At 40.1% G+C, this 18,753-nt stretch overlaps 1 protein-coding gene across 6 annotated transcripts in view; it reads left to right on the top strand.

Moving 5' to 3' along the window:
• Positions 1-18,381, top strand: part of OLFM4 (olfactomedin 4) — a 47,417-nt gene extending 29,036 nt beyond the window's left edge. For all 6 annotated transcript variants that reach the window (XM_064408662.1, XM_064408663.1, XM_064408660.1 and 3 more), the window contains 4 exons: positions 1,176-1,328; positions 7,286-7,498; positions 8,397-8,550; positions 16,167-18,381. In XM_064408662.1, coding sequence (XP_064264732.1) covers positions 1,176-1,328; positions 7,286-7,498; positions 8,397-8,550; positions 16,167-16,960 — 1,314 coding nt within the window. In that variant the 3' untranslated portion in view covers positions 16,961-18,381. The remainder of the gene's footprint in view (positions 1-1,175; positions 1,329-7,285; positions 7,499-8,396; positions 8,551-16,166) is intronic.
• The last annotated feature ends 372 nt before the right edge of the window (positions 18,382-18,753 follow it).

Genomic DNA, 18,753 nt, shown 5'->3' with positions numbered 1-18,753 from the left:
CTGGTTTTACAGTGAGGGCATTAGTTGAAAGCTGTGAAAAAGCAAGGGAAGAAGTACTGAAATGTCAGCTCTCAGGACATAGTTTTGTTGTTTGCTTTTTTGTTTTTAAGAGGGAAAGAAAAAGAGAAAACACATGAATAACATTGGGATTTCTGCAAGGCAGAAGAGATTACAGGAAAGTGTTTTTAAAGAGCAAGTCTGTAGCTTTAAAATATGAAGCTGCATTGAAGTGTGTGCCAGAATATTTTAAAGTAACATAAAATATCTTTATTAATAAATTCGTGATAGGTTTGTGAATTGGAAACATTTTGTGTACAAACAAAAAGAACTGTTCAGAACATACTCAGTATTCAGCCTGGTGTTTATAGACTACAGTGTGCCTTGGCTGTAAATTATGGCAAGATCAGGAGGTGCCAGCCCTGACCTTTCTATCCCTCATACACATTGCTCAATGATGATGCTGTGAGCATGCAGACAACTGGGACAAGGCAATTCATGGGCAAGAGCTTTGCCAACTATCCACAAGGATGGATGGGTGGGCTGTGGTGTGTGGGTGTTATGAGCAATATTTTGTAGCAAAATAAGAATCTCTACCTTAGGCCAAACCTGCATATTTAATTCATCACCTTTCAGTGGTGTATAATTAAATTCACATGTCTGTTTGCTGTGGCTGGCTGCACATTCTTCAAATGAACTTTTTTTTTTCTTCAAAACATTCCCTGTTACTAGTTCTATTTCAGTGCTTTCCTCTCTATGAATGTAAATGGCTAAATGATTTGTCCAGTTTAGATGAACAGAATAGTAGCTGTAAGACCTGACTTACTGCATTATTATTTCCCTGCTGTTACCTGCTTTTCTATCTGCTGGAAAAGTTATTTCGTTATCTTAGGAACATTGTCCATAAGATTGGGAACGTAATGACTATTATATGTCTCCATTTTTCCAATGGTAAAATCTTTAAAGCGATATTTAACTATTTTTTGAGAGTTTTGTAAGGACAAGTAATAAAAATTGCTAGGTATTTTGTATTCCTTGGAAGAAAAAGGTGAAAGATGACTAGTAAAGAAATTGTTGATCTCATGATTGGCAAAACTCATATTATTGTCAGATATTATTAGGTACTGATTCTAGAGAATAATGTTAACACCTTTTTTCTTACCAATTTGTTTTTGCAGCTCTTTGCCAACGTGTCCGGCTCTGTGAATGATGAGGGAACTTGTCAGTGCTCCGTGTACTTGCCCGATACCACCTTTCCAGTGCAGAAGGCTGAGCAACTGGAAATTATAGCCACAACGCTCTCACAGAAGTTTGAGGCAGAGCTTTCTAAAGTAAGGTGTTCTTGTGTCTTAAAAATAAGTTATATTTTTTCTGAAGAATGGCTGCCTACAAAAAAGTACAGCAGTGAACATTTTTCTGTGGTGTGTCTTAAAAGAGTGGGAAAGAGGGCTCTGTAAGAACATAGAGAAATGTGATTCAATCTCTAATCTTTGACATTGTAACATGTCATACATTTGAATATTCTCAGGTCTCTGTTCTAGGCCTTTTCAGCTAGAGGCATATGGTATGTTTTGGAAGAATGGTTATGTTTTTCCTCTTTTGGCTCAGTTTTATTAGTTTGTGATTGCTACACGATGCTATAGGAAGCCAAGCCTCCTGCTCTTTCATGTGTTATTATTTGTATCAAGCCAGCCAGATTGTGAGAAGGCAGTGAAGGGAAAGAGGAGAAAGGTCACCACAGTCCAGAGTGAAGAAGTAGGTGAATAATTGCTCCTTCACTGCTTCTGCTCTCACAGTGAAAAATAAATAAATTTTAAAAAATCATTCTTTTCAACTCTGAGGCTGTGGCACTGAGACTGCTGAATTATGTATTTCTGTTGAAGACAAACACTGCTTTGGTTGCTTGTTGCATGAATTGAGATCCGTTTTTTGAGGAACTCGGGCAAACCTTCACATGCTGAAGTGCACTGGGTGAAGATGCCTGTGAAGACAGGAATCCGCCTTTGACTTTTTATGATGGATAAATATTCAGGATTCAGATTGGGTGTCCAGCAGAAAGTGTTTTCTTTGGAAACCAAGCATCTTAAGAAACGAAATGTCCTTGAATTAATCAGCAGAAAAGGCAAAGCATTAAATTATAAATTCTAATCATAAATATTCATAACCCTACTCTGGTATAATCAAGAACAGATAAGAAGTTGTGCATAAAACCCACAACAACAGGCGTAGGATTTGGTGGTAAGATCTTTCAGTTCAAATAGTTTGTTTTGAAAGAGCTGGAGCTAACAGTGAAACACATTCAGCTGTCAGCAGGGATATGAAGGACAAACTGACTTAAGTCCTGCTGCCTCCAAGCTCATGAGTTACCTGGACCCCTGGAGTGTGGAAGTGCAGCTCAGGGTTAATGAGCCACGAAAATCCCTGAGATTTCAGGCCCCCATACTGTTCTGACTGTGGTCAGTGCCAGCATTTGAAAGTGGCTGTAGTGGGACAGGATGAGGGGCACGATTCCTAGCCAAATATTGGCATGATTCTTCAAGGCAGTTGTGTACTACCTTTCGCAGTCTCTTGTGCTGGTGTAACCTATCTCTTACTGGTATTTTACTCAGAATGGTGCGGGTTCCCTTTAGGCTAGTGCTGGGCAGATATGGGAGCATCTCAAGTGCTGCTTGACCTCTCTGTGTGGACAACCTCAGATCTCTCATGAATTCAGACATCTTGCTCATATAAAAACACAGGTTACTTCTATAGATACCTAAAATTAGGTGTCCAGATTTGTACCTGAAACTCCCCTCTAAATTCAGGGCAAGCTGAGTCCCCACCCTAGACTTTAGTGTCTAGGTTGCCAGCTGGTGTCAGCTGCTGTGACTGTTGTCACCCTTCTGTGCCCAGCAGTGTACCACAGTGTAGACACTGACCTCGACTTGTAATTCTCGCTGCAGACAGTGAAAATTCCTGACTTAGGCTTCACTGAATTTGATCCTGTCGAGACTAATCAGCCAAGCAGTGTTACAATGCATCTAGTTGAAGTGTGACATATACTTTGGTGTGATATGGGCAAAGAGACACTTTAGGTCAGAAATTGAAATGAACAGATTTAATTTTGGTGTAAATTGATGTGTGTGAGACTTCTCAGTTATAATGTTCTGTTTGTTTTGTTTTTTTTTAGAAAGAGTTTTTGAGTTTTACCTTATTGATATCTGAACTTAAGTATTCCGAGATCCTGTCATGCATAAATCTTCATGCTCAAAAATTCTTTACCCTTCAAACTGTAGAAAAAATTCTTCTTATGTAGTCCTGTATCTTAAGTCAGTCATGATAATACTCGTAGAGACCAGGAAGTAATGAAATGGAGGAAACCCAAGCTTTCAGTATTGATCATTATTAGAAATGATCCTGAGCAAATTCATATGGAATTGCATTCAGACACAACCTAGTCTCACCACAGAAGTGGGACTTTCCACTGCATGCTTCCTTTTTTGGCTCTGAGAATCCATGCTTTTGTTGCTCTTCTAAAATGCCCTCTGAAGCTCATGGGAACTTTTCCTGGATTGGAGCTGCAGGATTGGACCCTCTTAAGGATGCTTTCCATGTGCTAAAAGTCCCAGATAAACAACCTGATTGAATCATTAACCTTTTCCCTGATTGTTGGCTAATTCAAAAAGCAAGGGGGTCCTTTTATAGAATCAGCAGGCAAGGAAGCTTGCAGATAAAGAGATGCTCTCATGTGCCAAGTGAGTACAAACCGTAGGCTGAAAATACCAGACTAATTTTTCCTCTGTCACATCAACCTTTGCCAGCATAATTATGATTACAGAAGAAAATTAACCTTTTAAAGTGCAGTGGGAATTGGCTGTTCCTCTCAATAGGATGGAGGAGAGGAAAATTCTGTAACAAGGGTAGATCAGCACATGACCACAAGGAGAGAAAGTGCCTCAGAACATGGCTCGTGATGGCCACAACATTCTCACTTAACAGAAACAGGAGCAAAAAATCCCCTGCTTTTCAAAAGAGGTTAACCTGCAATGGAGTTCTTCTCAGAAGGCAGACTGCCAGTTTGCTCCTTATGGATCTGTAGAGGTCAAACCTGCTCAAAGCCACTGTCCTGGGCTGAGTGATTTAAAAAAGTTGCTGGGTTTGTAATTTATTTCTTATCTTCCCTCATTCCTCCCACATTTTTTCTTTTACATTTTCATATTGCACCTTTGTTCCCCCTTCGGTACTCTCCAAATGTGTGCTAGAGAAATGTCTGCTTGCATGCTGCAAAACCTGTTTTGATAAATACCAGTTGCAGGTAAATGACACACTAAATGAGCATTGCAGATTTTTCCTGCCCTTTTCATTAAATGAAGGTGACTATGCTTGGAATGAGGAAAAATTGAAATTGAGGATTTTTCCCCTTATATATGCCTCATATGGTTCCATTTTCTTCCTATAAAGGGCTAATCCAGGCCCTATGCACTCATCATACCCTACTTTAGGCTTTTATGACAAATGCATCAGCCATCAGTACTAGTTATTGATCTGTATCCCTAAAAATAGGATATGCACAGAATTTCTGTGCCAGCCTGTCAAGAGACTACAGGCAGTCTTGAGCAGGTAGATGCAGTAGAAGAGCAAGGATTACAAGCTGCTTAAATCTATCTGCCAATCAACAGAGCAATATAGTGTTCTTTTTTTCAACTGATGTTTCTAACCTACAGAAGCTCCTAAACCAGATCTGAGCAGGCGGGAATCTCCTCACAGAGCATTGCAGTGTTTAACATATGTGCTGGATTTATCTGCAAAAACAGTATAGACCTGGTAGTGCAGCACTGCTGAGAAAATTTTATTTGTCCTGTAATTCGCCAGGGGAGCTATTAGCTTAAGCTCTCTGCGATGCTGGTGTGGCTGTGCAGAGCACTGCAGAGTGATGGTGCTAGTTCAGGCTCAGCTATACTCTGCTGGATGGCGTTGACGTGTCCTTAAATGACCTAGGTGGTTGACTGAGTGAAAATCCTCTAATATGGGAGGAGAACTTCAGGTCTGCATTCTGCAGTCAGGGCTGAAATTACTATGTATGCCATGTTCCAGCCCTCAGCATTTTGTCCAGGCTCTGAAAATCCGTGAGAAAACTTCAAATTCACGAGTAAGTAGCCATCAGTAGTTCCAGCAGCCTGTTTATTCCAATGGTTTGTAGATTTAGTCTATATTGTGTTATTGTTACCAGTATTACTGTGAGAAAGTTCCTTAATTATTTCCAGTATCACGGTGAGAAAGGTCATTAGTACCTAGACAGATTTCCAGCTAACTCTGTGATAGTCATAGCTTCACCCAGCAGTGCAATTTTGCTCTAAAATGGACTTGCTTCATAATTCTCAGGCTGTAATAATCTTACTTTTTTGTTGTTGCTGAACAAACTCTATACACACATCTAGTTTAAACACTCACCTTTGAATAATTTTTCCAAATTATTTTTACAGGTTGTCTTTCAACACCAAACTAATTTTGGTGATCATTGAAAGTGTGAGGTCCAAGTACTGCTGACTTTTCCAAAAGGATTGGCTCTTCCTGCTATTCCCTACCGGATGATAGTGGCAGCTATGGCAAAGGATGCCAGCTATCACTGTTGCTAGCCAGTAACAAGGAACTAGGTCTAGGTCTTTCAGGCTGTTATTTTTTGATTCTTAATTGTGTAACTTGAGTTATATAACTTTTGATTCTTAATTCAATGAATTGAAGTTATCCTGGCTTGATCTGGGACATCTAGAGCATCCAGTGCTGTGAGCCATGGTGCTTCTGCTACAGCTTGTGGAAACTTGACAGTTTTGAGCAGCTTGAAGCCTGGCTGCACACATTTAGAACAGAAGATCTGTTTCAAACTCAGATTTAAATACATGGAACTGAACATCCTGGTTTTGATGTATACTATGTATGTCCATGCAGGCTTTTGTAGTGGCTTAAGATTTATAGGGTAGTTGTGCCATTATTGATAATTATACTTCTGAACAGAGGATCTACTCTTATACTTCTCCTCCTTAATCCACATCACTATATAACTTATTGATTTCCATGCTATGAGCTTCCATACCTCCTCTTTGGTACCCAAGGGATTCAATCAAGATTGAAAGGAATTTGATAAATGTGGGGTTTTTTCTGGGTGCCTGTCTCAAGGGCTGCTGCCAGAGCAAAAAAAGCAGGGAGTCTGTGATCTTCACACCACAGCAGGATTTCAGACAATGAGAAAAAAGTGTTGACTTTTTTAAATGTTAAGATAATGCAGGAATGCTTGAGAAAGATGTAGGCTAAGTCTTTCAGCTGAAAAAATAATAGTAATGGAAATTACAGTGCTGCAGATAAAGGCACAAATACCATCTGAGGGTATAAATATGAAGTTACTGGTGCAACAAGCTATTTCATTTATTCCTACTTATCTTTTGTGATATAATGATATATGAAACATATGGGAAATTATGTGCCTTTACCAAAGCGTTAAATTTCAAGGAACTAACATTTCTAAGGGAAGTCCCAAATCCATATAATATTCTTAACATTCTGCTTCACAATGCTTGTGCTGTGACCTTTATCTCAGCAGATATATGTGTGAAAATATATTTATCTGGACAACTATTTAATGCTTCAAAGACTGAAAAGGCTGCTATATAAATTACTCCAGCTAACGCCTGCCATATATTTAACACTTTCATTTAAACCAGATTTGATTTTTAACACAGTGTTTAAATGTTTCCTCCCTGCCCAAAGACAAGCATCAAATCAGTTCTGCCAATGCTTGACACAATTCAAATGTACACAAAGTCCTATTTGGATTCAGAGTTAATAGGAAATGAAGTTGAAAAACTTGGGGATCCTTTATTGCATTTTGCTGCCTTCTCTGGTTGCTTTTGAGAGATAATACACTGCAGATTTCTTAATAAAATTTTCACCAATGTAAGTTCTTGGCATACTGAGGATAAAATTAGCTCACAGAGACAATATTGGCAATGAGCTAAAAAAATGGAAGACTGAGTAAAATTCTGCCTTCAGTTATCCCCAGGCATTTCTGAGGGGATTTTTTAAAACTGCCAACAATAAATGAGGGTTAAATTTTATATTTTTTAATGGATGTGATGAGAATTACATTTATGCAGTTTATCTGAAGAACATATATGGCAAGTATGTGGAAGATATGCATACTCAGAAATAAATATATTTTATATATGTGTCTTGGAAATGCTACGAGGATGTCAGATAGCCTTGTCTTATTTGCCAACCCGGACTTGAATATGTATCTCTTCTTTCTTTCTTTCAGGTTAAGGAGTACTCAAAAAGAATTGAACTATATCAGCAGCAAATCCTCAATCTAACCATCAGAGTGCATCAAGTGGAGACAGGCAGTGTATCTTACACAGAACTGGACTTCCAGTTACTGAAAGTGGAAATCAGTGACCTAGAAAGACTGGTCACTCAGCTGAAACCCAGCCTTGTTGGAAGCAATGCCATCGTTGAGCAAATATATTTGGAGGTATTGCCAAGGTCTTAATTAGCCACAGAGGGTTCAAGTACACAGATAGTCCATTCTCTCTTTAGTGTTTAGGTTGAGGAAATGCAGTCTATCTCTACTGCAGCTAGTGGAATTATTTTAGCATTTAATCAGCATAAATTAAAAGAAAGCTTGACCTTAAATGTATTAGCATCTTATTCCTTGATATAGAGCACAGAAAAGTAAAGAAATCCCAAAGCAAATGGAGTCCACTCTGGTTTTCCCAAATATCTGCCTGAAAGTTAAAATTTTGCATAGTGTTAAAAACACATTCTGATTGAATTATTATAATAAATATTAATTTACAGACCCCCATGCTTGAAAGCCTCTGTGCTTTAATTTAGATAATTAAAAAATTAGCTGCTGGTTGCTAAGGCAGTGGCTCAATCAATAAGAAATCAAGAAGTGGGAAGGTCTATCACCTTCCTAGCAGACTATAAATCACATTTTCAAAATTGTAGTTAATCACTCACCTAGAGAGAATAATTACTTAAGATGGAAAGTGAAATCTCATTTGCTCCATTGTCCTCTATATCATCAAGCAGGTGATTAAAAAAAACTATCTTTGCAAATAAAATTTGCAGATACTTTTGTAAGGCTGGAAAAAGTACTTTTTATGTTCAACAGCTACTTGCCTAAGACTCACTGGATAGTTTTGCACTATAAGTGAAATAACACAATTTTTGCATACTGTTACACAACGTAGTCTTAAAGCATATCCTTGTGGTTATGTACTCTGCTGGAAATGTCAAGCTGAGGCTATGAGGATAAGGCTTATTTCTTAGAACCTTTTTCTGTAGCATCTTCTTTGGTCAGTCCTGCCTGCAAATATCTGTAAAATAACGTTGGCATTAAACTTGCTGTCTTTTTTCCCCTCTAGATCACCAATCTGACTATACTGGTAAATGAACTAGAGTCACTGGACAAAAACAATGTCCTGGCAATTCGTCGACAAATTACATCTCTGCAGAATCGGTTGAAAGAATGTGAACAGAACGCAACCAAAACTACACCACCCCCTTATTTCCCACCAGGTAAGTATTTCTGTTGGGTAACACATAAGAAATAATACATGGTTAGATCTGTAAATGCAGAGACTTCCCTTTGTTAATATTACATACAATTGTAATGATACTCCTTAGCTCTTGAAAAATTGAGCTGACAGCTCCTAATGTTTCATCAATGGTACAAAAGGGAAATGAAGGCAGGAATCAATTTCTTACAAACACAGTAGCTGTTTTCAGCTAGAAGAAGTTGCAGTCTTCCTCTTACTTATAGTTTGAAAAGTGAATCTCTACCCCTCTTCGCTTTTTTCTTTTTTTTTCCCCCAGAACAATTACCTGTGGGAAACAATGTATTTTTACTAACTAGCTTTGATTTTTAGTAGTTCCTGTGAAAGCGACCTGTATTCATGGCAATATTGCTCCAGTGTTGCTTGGAAAATGTCTGGGCAACTGTTGATGTAGTAAAGCTGTAGATTTGTAAGCTTCAGAGAGGAGCTTTGCATGAAGATTACTTTTACTTGACAATCAAAAGATGCTTGCAAAACAGATGATCAAGGGACCTGGGGAAAAATTCTGGTCTCTGGAAGATAAGGAGGAGCAGTATTACTGATTTCAATGGAACTAAGATTTTATAGTTTTTCTTAACTGGGAAAGGTTATGTTCTGGGGCCTGGATCAATGGCTCTCAGAGTGCAGTTCATACAATGGTGTTGAGTTACAGGGTGTGTGATAATTAGTTTATAACTGAAAGAACTTTTGTTTGGACATTGTGTTCAGTTAGAAAAATCACATTGTGAGTGAATCACAGTCTGCGAGATTTTGAGAGTCAGATATGATGTACTGGAGCGAAGCATTTAGGAAACACTAGATTGGATATGCCAGGTCAAGAATCCCAGTTGCTAACAGACAGGAGGATTTCTAAAACCATGTTGGTCCCCCGAGTGTTTTATACACAGGGGCTTTCTTTAGCCAGAGTATTGTAAGAGCAAAGTGCTGCGTTGTATACAATACCCAAGGGGAAGATTCTTGCATTTTCCTATAAGCTGGTTAACAATCAACTAGAGGAGCTCATAGTAAAGGAGGAGTTGTGTCCTGCTTTCAAGGGTCACAAATTTGCACCTACCAGCATTTAGTTCTCATCTCCTTGAGGTCAGCTAATTCAAACATCTCATTTGAAAGGTGAGAGGCAGAAATACAAGCTCCCCTTAGGGTGAGCAATCCCTCTTTAGGGCTTCATGGCAATGCAAGCAGTTGCTGTGTTTCTCTGACAGAGTGCATGAGTAACACCTTGTCTGGGAATCAGACAGGAGAGAAATCTGAAACAAAAACCAGTAAAAAAAATCTCAAGACCTTTCTTTCTTCCTCAAGGAAGGGCTTGAAATATTTCAATGAAAAAAACTGCACAATGTTTTAGAAGTACTTGAAGGGCATCTCACTGATTTATTGAGGGTGATGGTGTGTGGAAAGAAACAATCTCGTTCTCTTCAAGCCTACAGCAAGCTTTTGTTTTGGTGAGAAAGTACTGAGCTCCAGAACAAGAATACTGTGTCCTTCCATGAGTGATTGAGGAGAGGGTTGCTTTTATCACCTGGGTGGTTGGCGTGTCTGTGGGACATAGCAGCTTTCACTGTGTAGGAAAGGGGAAACTGCTTGGAGTGCAGCTCCATGCAGGGATAGGCAAGTCATGGTCTAGAGCAGGATGGTAGCTCTGGGGTGGGTAAATGGAACTGCATGGAATTGTGACTGTAACAGACTTATTCAGCGTTGTTTCTCAGGGCATGATAGGGAGAAGGATAGACTTTATCTGGTCCCAAAATGGTACTGCTTCAGCATTGCCTTATTCCTGACTGGTCAGACAGCTCAGGCACCTTTGCATAAGGCAACGCTGCATTGTAGCAGAAAAGAATGAAGGAGGTAAAAACCCTACTTGGTATAACAACTTCCAGAGAGCTACCAGCACTGACACTAGCTGAGGACAACCTTTGGTGTAGTCTGAGTTTTTCTGTCCAGAGGTAGGAACCTGGGAGGGGTTGGAGGATGTGTGTGAGTGTATTAGCACATGGCCACCTTTAAGGGTGAGTGTGGTCTCTGAGGATGGCTGAAAGGACTGGAAGAGAAACTGTTGTATGCTGGCAAGTTCTCTTCATATTAGGAGATGCTAGCTCTACAGAATAACCCAGGTGTTGTGTAGGCTCAGATCCCTACTAATCCACACAGGACTAGCATATTGTGACTTTGTTGCTCCCCATGAGTCACACAATCATCTGTGCAGAGGACTTTGTAGAGCAACTACGTGTCCTGCAGACTGTATCTGAAAACACTTAAAAGCAGTAAGATATTTTTTTCTTGGGAAGATGGAGTAAGGATGTGAAAAAGCTGCATCTCTTAGCTGGTAATTTTGGAGGTGCTGCATGGACTCTCACAGCTAAGCCTCTGGAGCTTTCTAGCACCCATTTGTGTATATGAATACAATTTCAGTATGTTTTCTCTGCAAACTTGAATGTCTTGAATTCCTGCCAAACCTCTTGGCCTTGCCCCGATTTTAGTTCATATTATATTTATAATGTTTGTATTAAACTGACTCTTTGTCCTGTTTTCAGATTGCTTTTTCTTTCCCCCTTCATCCTCTCTCCTGCATATTTTGGGTAGGCAGCATGAACTAGAGTGAGCTTGGCTAATCCCCAAGCTGTCTAAGATCATGAGTCTAAATGCAAGTTTAATTAAAGCTTCTTGCTTCACACTGCTGTAGTATGCAGCCCCTCTGACTCTGTCCCCCAAGGCTTTTGCTGCTGTATTTCTTCAAGTGAGCAGGCCTGTTCTCAAATAACATAGCAGAAAGAAATCACTGGTTTCCATTTGCCTTACCCTGACTGAAGAGGTGTGTGTCTGATATATAGGTAGTCATCCCCATCGTTGTCACTGGCTTTTCTATCTGCAGTGGTTCATGGCATCTCTTGCCTCACCACTCCAGTGGGAATAAACATTTATGCATTAGTTTTCCTTTGGGCTGATCTCATGTGGCTGCATTGGGTAGGTACAGACAGAAAAGACCCCAGGATGGTATTTTGAGGACTCTGCAGCAGATGCTGTGTTGAACCTCACTGAAATTATGTGAGAGAGGAAGCAGGGAGAAGTGAGTCAGGTGAAATTCAAAGGCAAAGTGGAAAGAAAGGAAAAAAAAGGAGCAGCATTGGTGTTTTGTTTTTTTCCTGGATATTATATACTCAGAAATTAAGTATTTAAAGCTACTGGTGGGTAGGTCTCAGCAGGAGGAATACCTGGAGTAGCCTAATGCTGAAACTCACGCAATGCTATTGGAGCCTTACAGTGAGTGATTTCACTCTTAACTTATGTCTTACCTCCTATGGACCTAAGCCTTCTGTGTTTTTTTAATATTTGGGGTTGTGTTTTGGACTGAATGCATCCATACACAAAGAGAGAAATAGGTCTAGAGGCACCTGAAAAGGACTGGCCTCCCCAGAAATTCCTGAACTGCCCCTGGAGACACATGCATTTATTCACTGGCATTGGAGGGAGCTGATGCTCTTCCTCCACCCTGTTAGATATTGTGCACATATGTCCTCTTTTACAGAGCTGCAAGCCTGTGTCTGTCCCTCATGACACTGGTGGAAGACTGGAGTGTCTTAGTGGATCTTCTTGTGTCAGTGAGACAGTAGGAGCCAGGATGAGCCTTTCCTTTAGAGCTCAGTCTTTGGTATCTCAAGCCCTAGTAAGGCTGGGAAACAGCTCCCACATCTGGATGCAGTGGCTGATCTGATGGGAGGTGAAGGTGCATATCTGGTGCTTGGGAGCTTGTGTGAGAAGGTAGCCACAGCTTGCTTCTGGTGTCTGTGTCCCTCATGGGAGTTCCTTCCAAGGTGGGTCCCACCTTGTTTTGTGACCTTTGGCTGCATAGGTCAAGGGTGGTCCCTTCTCTTCTGCAAGCAGATACAGGTGCCTGGTGGGAAGAGGCTGCTGGAATATTTTCTTGTATTGTTGGAGTAAGAAACTGATGTTCTTGCCAGTGCTTCAGAATGAAGTGGGTAAAGCGAGACCCAGCAGCATGTGCCTCGTGCTCAGTTCTGCAGCCTGTTAGCCAAGCAAGTCAGGCTCCCTTCAGTCCTGACAACTTGGTGTCAGCTCCTTTTCTGATGAATCAGAAGGGTTAATGTATAATTGAGCTGAGATACTGGTTCTTTATGTGGGGACAAGTATGTGTGTACATACCTGTGCTAGTCCTTCCCTTCTCCATTTGCTACATAAGCACGAGACAAAGGAAGGCAGAAACACCAGGACGTCATTTATCTGTGGGCCAAAACAATGGAGAGAGGAGTTAAAAACTTGGAAGTTTGAATAATGCATATGGATTTATTTCAAGTACCTTCTAATATTTACAAAATTACATGACACTTTGTTTCCTTTGTGCATTTTTTTCCCACAAGATCTAGACAGGGAGGCAAGTTTAGATTAAATAAACAACAATGAATTCCTCTGAACCTGTGTGAAAGACAGATCACCCCCGACTACCACAGAGGATTTTTGTAAAAAAAATTAATAATTATGGGAGAATTTTCAAGGAAATAAAAATCAAGCACATACTCTATAGAAACCTCAGACAATTTTTGATGTCATTAAAACGGAACACACTTCTAACTTTATTTTAATAATTCATTGTTTCATAAATAAAAACCAAACAAGTGTTCAGCAGAGAGATCTCTTTAAGGGAAGAAATAATAATTTATTATTTCTTTTGTAAAAAAAGGTCTCTCTGCTGAACACACGTTTGTTTTTTATTTATGAAACAATGTATAAATTATTAAAATAAATCTGGAATTGTGTTCTGCTTAATGACATGAAAAATTATTTGAGGTCGCATGTAGATGAGCTTAGCAGTACTTTACTACCTGCAAGCTTTGGTGCTACATTTTTTTAAACAAATGAAGAGTTTTAGAGCATTTAATAACCATTTAATTCTGAGATAAGTTTATTGTGATTTAAGCACAGTAATATATTCAATATGCCACCAGCTTTAAAGAAGTCCTCGTGGCAGAGGTAACAATACACATTAGAGATATGAGAAAAAAACAGTTCAAATTGATTTATGAAGTTGGCAGGCTGCAAGCCATTTTGCACTGGCTGCCTTAGCTTTCTTCCTTTGCATGAACTGAGGTGTAAGCACCTCCAAATGCTGGTAGCTGTGCCAAGTGCTGAGGCCATGTCACTAGACATGCTACGTGCCTTTTCCAGAGATCCAGCCTGGCCAGCCATACAGCAGTGCCTGCCTGGTGCGCTATATTTGGAAATGAGGTTTCTGCTCCAGGGCCTCATCCTTTGTAAAGCACTTAAGTGCATGCTTAAATGCTCATCTGCTCCGAGCCAGGAATGCTGATTCGAATGGATTCTTGGTGGCAGGAAGGAAAGCAGCATTCAACCAGAGCTATGCCATGTTTCAACTGCAAGAAACCGAGGACACAAAAGTGTCTGGGGGAGGAGATGGGAGTGTTTACAATTTGTGTCACCTTCTCTGCCATCAGATGGAGACTCAGTGATGAAGAGATACTCCCATGGGTAATACTGGCCCCAAGGAAGTTGACAACAAGGAAGTGACCTTGGGACATAGGGATTTATCTCATTATAGTGATTTATACTTAATATAAAACTACTCCCCACCTTCCTCACAGATGTTGAGAGAAGGCTGCAGATGAATCACATGTCCCTCAGGTCAGAGTCACTAGCATAAGACAGTACAAAACTGTGAGGAGTGAAGGTGTTATGCAGCAGAAGCAGAGAAATAGTACATTTTGAGAAAGGGGGAGACACACAGATCTTCGTTGTCCAAACCAACTTTACACATTGGCACAAATGTCAGTGCTTGCACACTACTAACGTTCAGGACACAGGTTTTCTTAGTCCCACAGGTAGAGCACCTTTCTCCTAGGTAAAGCAGATCAGCAAAAATATTTATCTGCTTTTGTAACTGTGTATTTTTTTCACCAATTACGTTGTTTCCCAGTATTTTTCCAAGGAGACTACTTCAGAGTGGTCTGCCTCTAATTTTCCTTATTTCTGTGAGATACAGTGCAAAGCCTTTGAGAACAAAATGTCTCCTAGACTTTTTCTGTCTGTGGTTTCAGGAATTTCCATAAGTATTGTCTGGCCATGCTTAGGGATGGTCAGCTTTGAGGGCAAAAGAAAAAATCTTTCTCTGTTATTCCTCTTTCTTCTTTGTGCTAAGACAGAGGTTATTTATATGCCAGACATCCCTTCATGTGACTGAGCTTATGAGCCATTCTTGTCATAGAAGCTGCAAGAAGTTGTTACATGGTTCCCACTCAAAATATTAAAACCTCAAAAGTTAGTCTTGACTTTGATCAGCACTATAGCTGTCAGAGCACAGAGTTTCTGTTTGGATGGAGGTATTAACACCAGAATTTCTGGCCATTAATTTATTCACTAACTTATATGTGAGACTTAGGTCTATTCATATTATACTCCACCTTTAATAAGGAAGGCTATCTAGTGGCTTCAACACCCCATTGAGCTGGGAAACACTGGAGTACCAGTCGACTTGTGAGCTGGTACCAGCCACTCTGTCTCCATTACCTCAGGTGAAGATAACCTTACAGAGAAAAATCTGGGACACTTTTGTGACAGTAATACAAAAACTAATGTGAACACTTGGAAAAGTGCATGCTGGTTTTTGCCAGTGGCAGCTTCACATTCATGAGAAGCCCAGGGACATTTCTGAGTGGAGTTTTTTCCTACCAGTGACTTACAATATTGAGAATTTATCAGGAAACAGGAATGTCGCTAATTCAGCATGAGCAAAAAGGAAACTGTTTCTTGCATTTGAATTATTTTTTCCATGATGCTGAAAATGGTTTTGCAGTTGATATATGTAAAACAGAGCTGTTTTGGTTCAGCTTGAAGTCATATTTTCTTTAGAGTCGCCCCACATGAAAAGTCAGAGTAATATCAGTGTACATTTCCTGGGCTGTGGTTGTTACTGTCTGCAGATTTCTTTGAGGGCCTGAGGTGGAAGGCACCATGTGGCTGTGACACACAGTTGTAAAGCTGTGATTCTGACAGCAGAATGCTAATCTGAAATGTGACTCTGGAATTACTGCTGCTTCTGCTCCTTTCTTCCCCTTCACAGTGAAATACACAGAAATCAGATGCTCCTCATTCTTTTTTCCCCCCAACTCCCATGCTTTCAGTTCCACTGAGGTAGAAAATAACCTAAAATGCTTCTGAAATTGTATTTTCCAAGGGATTTCCTAATACATCAGGCTGGCCTGCCTCAAATGGGTAGAAACAGAAATCTGTTCCTTGTATGGAGCAGCACAGCAAGCACTTACTTTCTGTGAATTAATCCCCCACCTCCCCTTTAAAATAAGTATAATAATATGTACTCTATTTTTTTTCCGAGTTTTTGAATCAACTTGGAACACTGGGTGCCATCCAGTTGCTGACCTTGGCCCAAAATGAGCCTTTTTACACATAAAGCTGTGCATTCATGTGTGTGCTTGGTCACAAAGCTGTTCCCTTCTAAGCACAGTCTAGAGGCTACAGTCTGCAAAACCTGTCCCCCTAGTAATGACATTTGGAAAACCTGTTTGTTTTTTTTTTTTTTCTCTTTACTTACAGGTACCTGCGTTCACCGTGGACCGATGAATGTTAGCCAGCCTTATGTTGCCAAGCTGAATTGGAGAGGATTTTCCTACAAATATGGTTCCTGGGGTAGAGATTATGATCCCTCTAACCCAGAGAAGGAAGTCTATTGGGTTGCACCATTGAACACTGATGGGAGATACTTAGAATACTTCAGAATTTATAATTCCTTTGATGATTTGCTGCTGTTTAAATACTCGTATGAAAGGAGAATAACATATGGGGAAGGAAGTGGTGCTGCCCTTTATAAGAATTACTTGTACTATCATCGTTATGGTTCGAGATACATGGTGAAACACGATATAAAAACAAACACGGAGGTTTTGAGGAAGGAGCTTCCAGGTGCTGCTATTGGTAACCGCTTCTCTTATGCAGGCGTAGCATGGCAGGACATAGATTTTGCTGTGGATGAAAGTGGGTTATGGGTAATATATTCAACTGAAAATAACGTGGGCAACATTGTGATTAGCAAGCTCAATGAGACCACACTTGATGTGCTAAATACTTGGCAGACGAGGCAGTACAAGCCATCTGTTTCCAATGCTTTCATGTTATGTGGTGTTCTTTATGCCACAAGGCCGTTGAACACTAAGAAAGAGGAGATCTTCTACATGTATGACACAAGTACTGGCCAAGAAAATAGAGTTAGTATCATCATGGATAAAAAGTTAGATACAATCCAGAGCATTGATTATAGCCCCACAGATCAGAAACTGTATGTTTACAGTGATGGTTACCTCGTAAGATATGATGTGACTTTTCAGCCTTAGTACCTCAGGGATATATGCATATGACAAAACTGGCAGCAGCCAATATGAAAGATCCAATAGACCTTTAGACGATGCTACTGCCACTTCAGAGTTCATCTGATCTGATGACCTCTATGTGGAGGTGTCATACAGGTACTTATACTCTTTAAAGGGATTGCCCGCTCTGACCACTAATATTGCTGGCAGCAGTTGGCATTATGTTTTTTTTCTAGGTTTTGCTTGGTGTTTATTGGTGCTTGGTGCTTTGCAATTGTCCTTTTTCTGGGGGGTAGATGCAGTGCTTTTTGGTTGCAGAAATAGCTGGGCACAGACTATCTGGTGACCAAGTAGCTAATTACCCACTGATTTGCATTTGTCAGAGTAACACAAGCAAGGCACTCAGAAACCGAATGAATTTCCACTGATCTTCATCAGAGTGAAATGAGGCCTCAGAGAAATTAATTCAAGGATTAAAATAGATTAGGAAGTAGACTTGGTCAGAAGACAGCAATCCATTTGTTAGTTGGAAGCAGTGGTTTCTGGCTCAAGAGCTCAGGAAGGAGGGCAAAAATGCGCTTGGCTGTGTGAGGGCTACCACAGGAAGGGAAGGCATTGTGGAAGGGACAGGGCTTACTGCCCTTGATAGCAGTGATGTAGTGGGACACTGGTCCCTGGCCCCCACCTATAGCTGCCTCCAAGCAGTTCAACATTTTCCCAAGCTGCCACACTACCAGGCTGCCTTATTTGCGTGCTTGTGGAGGCAAAACTGGCAAGTATGGTTTTCATCAATGTTCCTTTCTGTCCCACTCTGCTTTCCTTATTTATTCTGTGTGTCTAAACCCAGCCCTACAAATGGTCTTACTATACTCTAGCTATATACTCCATTTTCCAGCCAGTGCAGTGCAAAGAACACAGTTTTCCTTTTCTTTATGTTCTCCTAAGTTTATGCAAATCCTCCCATTGACTTTATTGGCCACGAGTGTCTCTCAGTGTATATAATGCATTGCCATAGAATAACAGACGTGTTATTTGATGTGCCTCTTTCCAACATTTTTGCCATTCTGTAATTAGATTCCTGAGATCCTCGTTAATCTAGGCTCCTGTTTGTTCCTTGGGTAATTCTGTTTTACAGCAAGGTAAGAGGTCTTGTGGAAAATGTGAGTCTGGTCAAACTAGTTGAATATATGATACAGATTTCATTTTTTAAAATGGTTATTGTGTGATAGCTTCTGAACATGTGTATTGTAACAATGTCTTATTTTCACATCAGAAAGCAAGATAAAACACTGAAATTCAGAGCTCTGAAATGACAAAGAAAGCAGTTCATGTGGTTAATTTTCTTCTGTTACATATGCAACCGTGTCTGTGTCCTCTGATAATCAAAACCAAAAACATATATGCAAATGATTGCTTTCATTTTAATAAAAAACTGTTTCAAAGAATCTCAGCTGTTCTATAGAGCTATTTTAAAGCTGTTCACAACAAACAGGTAACTTCTGGGATGCAATGGGAACCCTGGGCAACAAATATTTGAAACAGGATCACTTTACTCACTTGGGCTCTGTGTGCTTAAGTAGGAGCAAGGAAAGGTGTGAATCTGTATGTCAACAAGTATGGAACGGGAGCTTTATTTCCCTGCATGGAAATATGTTAGCTGGTTAGGGCAACACTTCACCAAGCTGAGATGTTACTCAAGATATTGGAGGCAGATGAACTGATAACATGTTTTGAATCCAGGTGCTGCCACTTGTCAGGTATCAGCATCTGTTTCTTGGAAACCTGTGAAATGAATTTGAAAGCCATGGAGGCGTTGG

This window comes from Passer domesticus, chromosome 2 (genome assembly GCF_036417665.1).
Source record: "Passer domesticus isolate bPasDom1 chromosome 2, bPasDom1.hap1, whole genome shotgun sequence".
Classification (NCBI taxonomy): domain Eukaryota; kingdom Metazoa; phylum Chordata; class Aves; order Passeriformes; family Passeridae; genus Passer; species Passer domesticus.
This window is presented reverse-complemented; position numbering and strand designations above follow the sequence as displayed.